At 43.9% G+C, this 11,882-nt stretch overlaps 1 protein-coding gene across 1 annotated transcript in view; it reads left to right on the top strand.

Moving 5' to 3' along the window:
• The window catches only part of LOC139534035 (protein kinase C theta type-like), a 23,724-nt gene extending 12,430 nt beyond the window's left edge, over positions 1 to 11,294 (top strand). The window contains exons 6-17 of the mRNA XM_071332682.1: positions 1,541 to 1,572; positions 1,689 to 1,774; positions 3,240 to 3,369; positions 3,793 to 3,902; positions 4,103 to 4,235; positions 4,357 to 4,523; positions 6,861 to 7,034; positions 7,123 to 7,214; positions 7,441 to 7,642; positions 7,902 to 8,090; positions 10,025 to 10,153; positions 10,270 to 11,294. Coding sequence (XP_071188783.1) covers positions 1,541 to 1,572; positions 1,689 to 1,774; positions 3,240 to 3,369; positions 3,793 to 3,902; positions 4,103 to 4,235; positions 4,357 to 4,523; positions 6,861 to 7,034; positions 7,123 to 7,214; positions 7,441 to 7,642; positions 7,902 to 8,090; positions 10,025 to 10,153; positions 10,270 to 10,428 — 1,603 coding nt within the window. The 3' untranslated portion in view covers positions 10,429 to 11,294. The remainder of the gene's footprint in view (positions 1 to 1,540; positions 1,573 to 1,688; positions 1,775 to 3,239; positions 3,370 to 3,792; positions 3,903 to 4,102; positions 4,236 to 4,356; positions 4,524 to 6,860; positions 7,035 to 7,122; positions 7,215 to 7,440; positions 7,643 to 7,901; positions 8,091 to 10,024; positions 10,154 to 10,269) is intronic.
• The last annotated feature ends 588 nt before the right edge of the window (positions 11,295 to 11,882 follow it).

Below are 11,882 nucleotides of genomic sequence, written 5' to 3' on the forward strand. Positions count from 1 at the left end.
CAAGGTGTTAAAAGCGTTCCACAGGGATGCTGGCCCATGTTGACTCCAATGCTTCCCACAGTTGTGTCAAGTTGACTGAATGTCCTTTGGGTGGAGGACCACTCTTGATACACACAGGAAACTGTTGAGGGTGAAAAACCCAGCAGCGTTGCAGTTCTTGACACAAACCGGTGATCCTGGCAACTACTACCATACCTAATTTTTGTCTTGCCCACTCACCCTCTGAATGGCACATACTGTACACAATTCACGTCTATATTGTCTCAAGGCTTAAAAATACTTCTTTATCCTGTCTCCTCCCCTTCATCTACACGGATTGAAGTGGATTTAACGGTTGACATCAATAAGGGATCGTAGCTTTTACCTGGATTCACCTGGTCACCTGGTCAGTCTGTACACTACATTACCAAAAGTATGTGGACACCTGAACATCTCATTCCAAAACAATGGGCATTAATATGGAGTTGGTCCCCCCTTTGGTGCTATGACAGCATCCACTTTTCTGGGAAGGCTTTCCACTAGATGTTGGAACATTGCTTCCATTCAGCCACAAGAGCATTAGTGAGGTCGAGCACTGATGTTGGGCGATTAGGCACTGCTCGCAGTCGCCGTTCGAATTCATCCCAAAGGTGTTCGATGGGGTTGAAGTCAGGCCTCTGTGTAGGCCAGTCAAGTTCTTCCACACCAATCTCGACAAACCATTTCTGTATGGACCTCACTTTGTGCACGGGGCACTGTCATGCTGAAACAGGAAAGGGCCTTCCCCAAACTGTTGCCACAAAGTTGGAAGCACAGAATCATCTAGAATGTAGTTGTATGCTGTAGTGTTAAGATGTGCCTTCACTTGAACTAAGGGGCCTGGCCCAAACTATGAAAAACAGCTCCAGACCATTATTCCTCCTCCACCAAACTTTACAGTTGGCACTATGCATTGGGGCAGGTAGCGTTCTCCTGGCACCCGCCAAACCCAAATTTGTCCGTCAGACTGCCAGATGGTGAAGAGTGATTCAGCATTCCAGAGAACACGTTTCCACTGCTCCAGAGTTCAATGGCGCCGAGCTTTACACCACTCCACCCGACACTTGGCATTGCGCATGGTTATCGTAGGCTTGCTTGATGCTGCTCGGCCATGGAAACCCATTTCAAAACCTAGTACCTTTTCTGTCTGTACAGGATGTATATCACAACCTAACTTGATTTAAAACCAAGTACACCTTCCATCTGTACAGTATGTATATCACAACCTAACTTTATTTAAAACCAAGTACACCTTCTGTCTGTACAGGATGTATATCACAACCTAACTTTATTTAAAACCAAGTACACCTTGTGTGATGTATATCACAACCTAACTTTATTTAAAACCTATTCAATTGGAGTGCAAATAGTATATCGTAATGACATCATTCACATAGATCCTCTCTATTTTTTTCATTGTCCCTCTGAAACAAACACTACAGTATTTCTATTGAAACATTATCCACATCATCCAGTGTTGGTTTCCTCGTTCCTGTTCATGTTGTGTTTCTTTTCCCCACAGGGGTCTGAATAAGCAGGGTTATCAGTGTCGACGTGAGTATCTCTGCTCTCTCTCTCCCCTCATCTTCTATCTATTCCATATTCTATCCCTACACTCCTCCGTCCTCTCTCCTGTCTACACTCTCATCCCCTCATCCTTGGTCTTTCAGAATGCAACGCAGCCATCCACAAGAAATGCATTGACAAAATCATCGCCAAGTGCACTGGGTCGGCCATCAACAGCAAAGAGACCATGGTAGGCCCTGTACATTGTAGTCCGTTTCTATACAACGATGACAATAAGTGACCTTGAGCATTTTGGAGCATCTTGGATTTGTCATTATATTTAGTTGCTAGGGTTCCAATAATAGTGGCAGTAAACTGTGATGTGTCCACTTAGTCTTGTTGTTTGTGACATGAGGAGCCTCAATTTAAATGACTGGAGGTCCTCTTAGACTGCATGCAGACAGACTGACATGCAGTGTATCTGGGCTTCTGGGCTATCTGGGCTTCTGGTGACTGTGGTTTAGCTCATAGGTAACACACTTGTTTATTGTTGGTTAAAGTCAACCGCATACACACTGACTGTAACTTCTTCTCTCTCACAGTATACATTGACTAACTCACACTCTCTCACAGTACACATTGACTAACTCACACTCTCTCACAGTACACACTGACTGTAACTTCTTCTCTCTCACAGTACACATTGACTAACTCACACTCTCTCACAGTACACATTGACTAACTCACACTCTCTCACAGTACACATTGACTAACTCACACTCTCTCACAGTACACATTGACTAACTCACACTCTCTCACAGTACACATTGACTAACTCACACTCTCTCACAGTACACACTGACTGTAACTTCTTCTCTCTCACAGTACACATTGACTAACTCACACTCTCTCACAGTACACATTGACTAACTCACACTCTCTCACAGTACACATTGACTAACTCACACTCTCTCACAGTACACATTGACTAACTCACACTCTCTCACAGTACACATTGACTAACTCACACTCTCTCACAGTACACATTGACTAACTCACACTCTCTCACAGTACACATTGACTAACTCACACTCTCGCACAGTACACATTGACTAACTCACACTCTCTCACAGTACACATTGACTAACTCACACTCTCTCACAGTACACATTGACTAACTCACACTCTCTCACAGTACACATTGACTAACTCACACTCTCTCACAGTACACATTGACTAACTCACACTCTCTCACAGTACACATTGACTAACTCACACTCTCTCACAGTACACATTGACTAACTCACACTCTCTCACAGTACACATTGACTAACTCACACTCTCTCACAGTACACATTGACTAACTCACACTCTCTCACAGTACACATTGACTAACTCACACTCTCTCACAGTACACATTGACTAACTCACACTCTCTCACAGTACACATTGACTAACTCACACTCTCTCACAGTACACACTGAGATAGTGGGTTGGTTCTTCGAAGCAGACAGCTCTGTGGTTACCGTACTCACTGTTTACCAGTACTCACCGATCCTAGACAGAGAAAAAAAGTACAGTTTTATCCCAGGGATTTTACTTCCCTAAAACGTCCAAAGCAGCTGTTCCCTACTTCCTGTGTCATATTTCCGTGGCAACAAAGGGTTGTAGTGCGGCTTGTTCAGGTGACCGAGTGTGTTTGCTGTGTGTTGCAGATCCACAAGGAGCGCTTTAAGATCGACATGCCCCACAGGTTTAAGGTGTACAACTACAAGAGCCCCACGTTCTGTGAACACTGTGGCACACTGCTGTGGGGGCTGGCCAAGCAGGGACTCAAGTGTGAGGGTGAGAGGACAGTCCACAGGAGGCTGCTGAGGGGAGGACGGCTCATAATAATGGCTGGAGCGGAGCAAATGGAATGGCATCAAATACATGGAAAACATGTGTATGATGTATTTGATACCATTCCACCTATTCCGCTCCAGCCATTACCACAAGCCCATCCTCCCCAATTAAGGTTCCACCAACCTCCTGTGGAAGAGACCCTGATCACATTATAACATCACATCACTGTCATTACACAATCACATCATACCATTGCCAACTCAAATTATAACAGTACCCTATCAAACCATTATATTGCACCATACCTTTTCACATAATTCCCTATTTCACTATTATAGGAGCCCACATATCAAAATGTATTGATTTCATCATCCCATTCATCTGTGTCTGTATACTGTGTAACCATGTGTGTTGCCCATGCAGAGTGCGGTATGAACGTTCATCACAAGTGCCAGAAAAAGGTGGCCAACCTGTGTGGAGTCAACCAGAAACTGATGGCTGAAGCCCTGGCCACGATCGAGACTAAACAGCAGGTCAGAGTTCAGGGGTCGAGGGGTTAGGAAGTCAGTGCTGTCCGACAGATCCACAATAGCTCCAAAGTGCTTTGCATAAAAAAATATTACAAAAATGTATGTTGATTGTAAATAAGGAATCTATCCCCGCCCGTTATACAGATACTGTAGCATTGCGTTATGTTATTAATTGTTACATGTGTCTATGCATTTACCTATAGGCCAGGGGCTCCAGAGAGAGTGAGATCTATAGTCGAGGCGGGCCGGTGGGTGTGGGCCAGGCAGGGGTGGTGCGGGAACCTTCAGGTTTAGTGGCAGGTCTCCCCCCGACCGCAGCCACCGCTGGGCGAAAAGGTAAGGAGACCACACATGGTCAACCTGGTCATTCATGCAACTGTGAGGACTTTGTAGTCAACTTGAGACTTAATAGGACTAAATTACTATCTCCCCTTCTCCACCTCTTCCCCCTCTCCAGAGCAGCAGGGGATATCGTGGGACACCCCAGCGGAGGGGGACATGCCTGGCCCTGTGATGGAGGAGCCTGAGACGCTGTACGCCGTCCCCAGAAAAGAACACCTTCACAAGTTCACCCTGGACAACTTCATCCTGCACAAGATGCTTGGCAAAGGCAGCTTCGGCAAGGTACCAGAGAAAGGGAAACCACTGCACCTAGTGAGCCCTGGGGGTATACGTTGTCTATCTGGGCTTAAGACATATCACCAACATGGGTCTAGTGTTTCTATAACATACAATGAGTTTACGTTGACGTTTAGATTTTAGTCATTTAGCAGACGCTCTTATCCAGAGCGAGTACATAGATTTTCATTTTTTATTTGACGTACTGGTCCCTCGTGGGAATTGAACCCACAACCAGTTTCTCAGTCCATTGATAACTAGGACATTTATCAAGCCCAAGTCTTGTCTCAGTTTATGGTGATGTGTCTCTAACTGATGGAAACCGTGCAGATGAAAGTGTACTTTATTATTTACAGGGATTGCATTGTGAACAAACATACACTGAGTGTACAAAACATTAGGTGGAGACGGGTTAAATAAGGATTTTTAAGCCTTGATAGAATTGAGACATGGATTGTGTCTGTGTGCCATTCAGAGGGTGAATGGGCAAGAAAAAAGATTGAAGTGCCTTTGAACTGGGTATGGTAGTAGGTGCCAGGCGCACCGGTTTGAGTGTGTCAAGAACTGCAACGCTGCTGGGTTTTTCACGCTCAACAGTTTACCGTGTGTATCAAGAATCGTCCACCACCCAGAGGACATCCAGCCAACTTGACACAACTGTGGGAAGCATTGGAGTCAAAATGGGCCAGCATCCCTGTGGAACGCTTTTGACACGTTGTAGAGTTTCATGACCCGACGAATTGACGCTGTTCTGAGGGCAAAAAGTGGTGCAACTCAATATTAGGAAGGTGTTCTAAATGTTTGTTATACTCAGTGTATATTCTGTTATTATACTCAAGCCTGTGAGCCTGGGTCAGCATGACCTAAGCAGAAGTTTCTAGCAGGGGGAGAGGGCCTGCTTGCCATCTTGACCCTGCTTGTGGGAGTGTATTGTGATAGGAAGAGAGCCTACCCTTGAGGAGTAAGATAACCTTAATACTAATATGTTGGTGTTGTGATGATTATGTTTGGACCTGTAAACATGCTGGTCATAATGTTCCAGATCCAGAATGTACTAGAACTTTGCTAGAATGGACGCCAATAGGGTAGTGTTTTGGACACTGATTGGCCACTACCTGAGTGTTACCAATAATGTTTAGTCATAGTTAGGGTTACAAAGGGAAACCACCAGAATTCTGAAAATTTTCTGGATTTTAAAATAATAAATTAAGACGATTTGAATAAACAAACTAGAATGACAAAGCTTTAAAACATTATCCTAAATATAACCCATCAACTTAGTGAATACCATTGGTGTTGAATATGAGTGTTTCAGTAGAATATATCCTTTACATTTTTACACACTTTTATTTATTTTACTCTGTCAATATGTTTTTATTGCAAATGTGTTGGTGCCAAACTGTTGGCAATTGTGAAAAAAGTCAATAGTTGGAAGAGTTGCAGAGTCAATTTGAAATTATGTCATTGTTGATTAGATGCTTTTTTCATGAATCAGGCTGTTTTCTCTTGAATCATTCGGTCTATCCACTAGAAACTCATGGACAACATGGACACAGATATTAAGCTAAAGAAAAAACAAATATTGTGAGTGAAAACATTTTAGAAAAATTATTCCGGTGTAAACTACCAAAATTACCATAGATTACCAGCAAACCCGGACCTCCCGGGTGGCGCAGTGGTCTAGGGCACTGCATCGCAGTGCTAGCTGCGCCACCAGAGTCTCTGGGTTCGCGCCCAGGCTGGGCTGGGTTCGCGCCCAGGCTCTGTCGCAGCCGGCCGCAACCGGGAGGTCCGTGGGGCGACGCACAATTGGTATAGCGTCGTCCGGGTTAGGGAGGGTTTGGCCGGTAGGGATATCCTTGTCTCAGTATGTAAAAATGTAATAAAATGTATGCACTCTACTGTAAGTCGATCTGGATAAGAGCGTCTGCTAAATGACTAAAATGTAAAAAAATATACTTAGATAAATTAACTGTAGTTTTTCAAATCAAATCAAGACAAATACAATTTGATTTGATTTGAAAAACTACCGTTAATTTATCTAAGTATATTTGCTGGTAATCTATGGTAATTTTGGTAATTTATACCGGAATAATTTTTCTAAAATGTCATAGTCATGGTGATGTGATGTTATGAAACCGAAAAATATAAAAGTGTGATTTGTGTTGCTTGGTCTTTGAACATGTTCTAGCCATGCTCTGTGTTCCTGGATCCAGTGTACTGAAGAGACTTCTTGATTGTACTTAGACGTTGCCTGACGGATCTTTCACCTCCATTTGACAAGCCTGAATAGCTGAAGACAGTGATTTCCTACATGTACGTATCATCTGTGTGTGTTGCTAGGTGTTTTTGGCCGAGCTGAAGAGCAGTAGAGAGTTCTTTGCGGTGAAGGCTCTGAAGAAGGACGTGGTTCTGCTGGATGATGATGTGGAGTGTACCATGGTGGAGAGGAGAGTACTCTCCCTGGCCTGGGAACACCCCTTCCTCACACACCTCCACTGCACCTTCCAGACCACGGTAACACACACACACACACACGCACTCAACACACACACACAAACAAACCACAGGTTTTGTTGATATGACTGTGTTGTGTGTGTGACAGGAGAACCTGTTCTTTGTGATGGAGTATCTGAACGGAGGTGACCTCATGTTCCACATCCAGAACTGTCACAAGTTTGACGTGCAGAGATCTACGTAAGTTAACCCTTACACACAACTAGGCTATGTCTACCACACACACACACACACACACACACACACACACACACACACACACACACACACACACACACACACACACACACACACACACACACACACACACACACACACACACACACACACACACACACACACACACACACACTCTCCACCCAATCCCTCTTTCCTCACATCACCTCTCTCCTCCCCCTGGCTGTAGGTTCTATGCTGCTGAGATTATCTGTGGGCTCCAGTTCCTCCACTCCAAAGGCATTGTCTATAGGGATCTGAAGCTGGACAACGTGTTGTTAGACTCAGAAGGCCATATAAAGATAGCAGACTTTGGGATGTGTAAGGAGAACATGGAGGGAGAAACGCGGACCTGCACCTTCTGTGGAACACCTGATTACATCGCCCCAGAGGTGACCGCATGTCCACCATCACTATAGGAATCTACACTCTTACTATCACCATTGCAACCCTTAAAAGGTGTACAACCAATAGAAATGTTCCCTTAGGGAACTAATGTTTCTCACACTCAATTCTGATCTCATTGATTTGTATCATTAATCAATTACATACCATCTCCGTCTAATGTACTGGTTTTAGATAAACAACATGAAGTGATGATGATGATGATGAAGAGATGTCATGTTGAACTGAACGGTCATGATTTTTTAGATTCTGCTGGGGCAGAAGTACGGCAGCTCAGTGGACTGGTGGTCGTTCGGGGTCTTGCTGTACGAGATGCTGATTGGCCAGTCTCCATTCCATGGTCGCGATGAGGAGGAACTGTTCCAGTCCATCAGGACAGATGACCCCTGTTACCCCCAATGGCTGGCCAAGGACGCACGAGACATCCTCATCAAGGTCTCACTCAATGCAACAACTTGGTCCACTCACTGCAATGCCACAACGAATGAACTACGGCAACGTTGTCCACTATGCACCAGATTACATACATCAACATGAATGATTGACGGTTGGGATGGATGTGACCTGTACTGTGTGTGTCTGCGTGTGATTGGTTACCTTTCATGAGGGTGCACTGATGTCTTTTTCCCATTGGAGTGGAGGTTGTGACCTAGGCGTCCTCTGTCCTGTGTGTGTGTGTGTGTGTGTGTGTGTGTGTGTGTGTGTGTGTGTGTGTGTGTGTGTGTGTAGTTGAAGTCAGAAGTCTACATACACCTTAACCAAATACATTTAAAATCATTTTTTTCACAATTCCTGACATCTAATCCTAGTAAAAATTATCTGTCTTAGGTCAGTTAGGATCACCACTTTATTTTAAGAATGTGAAATGTCAGAATAATAGTAGAGACAATGATTTATTTCAACTTTAATTTCTTTCATCACATTCCCAGTGTGTCAGAAGTTTACATACACTCAATTAGTACTTGGTAGCATTGCCTTTAAATTGTTTAACTTGGGTCAAACGTTTCGGGTAACCTTCCACAAGCTTCCCACAATAAGTTGGGTGAATTTTGGCCCATTCCTCCTGACAGAGCTGGTGTAACCAAGTCAGGTTTGTAGGCCTCCTTGCTTGTACACGCTTTTTCAGTTCTGCCCACAAATGTTCTATGGGGTTAAGGTCAGGGCTTTGTAATGGCCACTCCAATACCTTGACTTTGTTGTTCTTAATCCATTTTGCCACAACTTTGGAAATATGCTTGGGGTCATTGTCCATTTGGAAGACCCATTTGCGACCAAGCTTTAACTTCCTGACTGATGTCTTGAGATGTTGCTTCAATATATCCACAGAATTTTCCTTCCTCATGACGCCATCTATTTTGTGAAGTGCACCAGTCCCTCCTGCAGCAAAGCACCCCCACAACATAATGCTGCCACCTCGTGCTTCACAGTTGGGATTGTGTTCTTCGGCTTGCAAGCCTCACCCTTTTTCCTCCAAACATAACGATGGTCATTATGGCCAAACAGTTCTGTTTTTGTTTCATCAGACCAGAGGACATTTCTCCAAAAAGTACGATCTTTGTCCCCATGTGCAGTTGCAAACCGTAGTCTGGCTTTTTTATGGCGGTTTTGGAGCAGTGGCTTCTTCCTTGCTGAGCGGCGTTTCAGGTTATGTCGATATAGGACTCATTTTAATGTGGATATAGATACTTTTGTACCTGTTTCCTGCAGCATCTTCACAAGGTCCTTTTCTGTTGTTCTGGAATTGATTTGCACTTTTCGCACCAAAATACGTTCATCTCTAGGAGACAGAACGCGTCTCCTTCCTGAGCAGTATGACGGCTGCGTGGTCCCATGGTGTTTATACTTGCGTACTATTGTTTGTACAGATGAACGTAGTACCTTCAGGCGTTTGGAAATTGCTCCCAAGGATGAAACAGACTTGTGGATGTCTACAATTCTTTTTCTGAGGTCTTGGCTGATTTCTTTAGATTTTCCCATGATGTCAAGCAAAGAGGCACTAAGTTTGAAGGTAGGCCTTGAAATACATCCACAGGTACACCTCCAATTGACTCAAATCAGAAGCTTCTAAAGCCATGACATCGTTTTCTGGAATTTTCCAAGCTGTTTAAAGGCACAGTCAACTTAGTGTATGTAAACTTCTGACCCACTGGAATTGTGATACAGTGAATTATAGGTGAAATAATCTGTCTGTAAACAATTGTTGGAAAACTTACTTGTGTCATGCACAAAGTAGATGTCCCTTCCGACTTGCCAAAACTATAGTTTGTTAACAAGAAATATGTAGAGTGGTTGAAAAACGAGTTTTAATGACTCCAACCTAAGTGTATGTAAACTTCCGACTTCAACTTTATGGTGTGTTTGTTTTATAGCTGTTTGTGAGGGAGCCGGAGAGGAGGCTGGGTGTGAAGGGGAACATCCGTCAACACTCTTTCTTCAAAGACACAGACTGGAACGCTCTGGAGAAACGAGAGGTGGCGCCGCCCTTCAGGCCAACTGTGGTACGTACATCCTCAGACTGCGAGTGTGTTTGTTTACGTCTGCATTTGTATGCATGTGTGTGTGCTCGCTGTGTGGGTGTGCGTTGTAACCTCTCCCCTCTCTCCTGTCCATGCAGAAATCCCCAAGTGACGTCAGTAACTTTGACAAGGAGTTTATCAATGAGAAACCCATGTTGTCGTGTGCAGATCGTACCCTCATGAACAGTGTGGACCAAACCATGTTTAACAACTTCTCCTTCGTCAACCCAGCTATGGGCCACATCAAAGGCCCCTGACCTGCAATAAATAACCTTACAACAACCTACCAGCAACATATTCACAATCCATCAACAACCCACTGTACCAGCAACATATTCACAACCCATCTATTACCTTCTGACAACCTATTCACAACGCATCAATTACTCATTACGACAACACATCACAGACAGGAGTCAAGGACACTTACCTAAACAGATCAATAACGTATCCACAACCTGTCAATAACATCTCAGCTCTTTTATACAGCCAAGGTGTACAGCAGTGGAGGCTGATGAGGGGAGGACGGCTCATAATAATGGCCGGAACAGAGCAAATAGAATGGCATCAAACACCTGGAAACCATGTGTTTGATGTATTTGATACCATCCCACTGATTTCACTCCAGTCATTACCACGAGCCCATCCTCCCCAATTAAGGTGCCACCAACCTCCTGTGGTGTACAGACTACTTTAGGAGTCACTACCCGATTGCCCAGATTGTGTGGAATACTGAGAATGTTGTATTGTACTCATAACCTGTTATTCAATAGTGTCTGTTCAATCAACTTTAACCATTTACTGAGACATTTTATATTTAATTCTGAGTGTATCTGTAGTTTTATTTAAAAAAGCCACGGTTAGGCAGTTAGCGTAGTATATTAAAATGTGTTGTTTTTCCATTGGTATTGCTCAGATCCAGGTAGATTGTCACACTATCGGACAGTGGAGTGGTTGGTTTCAATGTACATGGATAAATGAATGGTTTATGTTTACATGATACTTTGTTTTATAATTGCACTTCAGAGGCATGTGATCGCTGTGACTAAATTATGATAGATGCCTAGATTCAGCAGTAATTATTTGTTTTTTATCCTGTACATTAAAATAGGATTTTTGTAAATACATGTCCCATTACGTATTTACATTCAAGCATGAGTTTATGTCACAGAGATCGAGGAGAATGAGAATTTAGTTGAAATACTAAAACCGCTATCTTCCTGCCTCTCTCTCCCACTCTTTCCTTCCTGTGCCTTACCCTCTCAGAGACTGACAAACAGGTCAAAGTTACTATTGCTCTTTCCATCTGCAACAGGGATCCTGGTGTTACACTGTGATAGAATGTGCTATCATCTCACCAGCTATAAAGGTCATTTATGATTAATGTGTGATTAGATACAGTACTTCCTTGATAGATAGATAGATACAGTACCACAACAGTTCTGTGCATTCACCGGGCAGATCAATAGCAGTGCCTTTTCTCTCCAGTGGAGGGCAGCATAGTGGTAGACTGACTCATTAATTCCCTCACTCACCCACCTGTGACCTACTGTCTATGCATATATGGCTCTATCCTCCCTCCCTTGCTTTCTTCCCCCCTCCCTTCATTCCTACCCCCCCCCCCCCCCCTCTCCCTCCCTAATGTTTCTTCCTCATTCTGAAAATCTCTCTCTGCCTCACCCTGCCGCCCCACCATCTCTCTCCCCAGCGC

Source organism: Salvelinus alpinus, chromosome 11 (assembly GCF_045679555.1).
Source record: "Salvelinus alpinus chromosome 11, SLU_Salpinus.1, whole genome shotgun sequence".
Taxonomy (NCBI): Eukaryota; Metazoa; Chordata; class Actinopteri; order Salmoniformes; family Salmonidae; genus Salvelinus; species Salvelinus alpinus.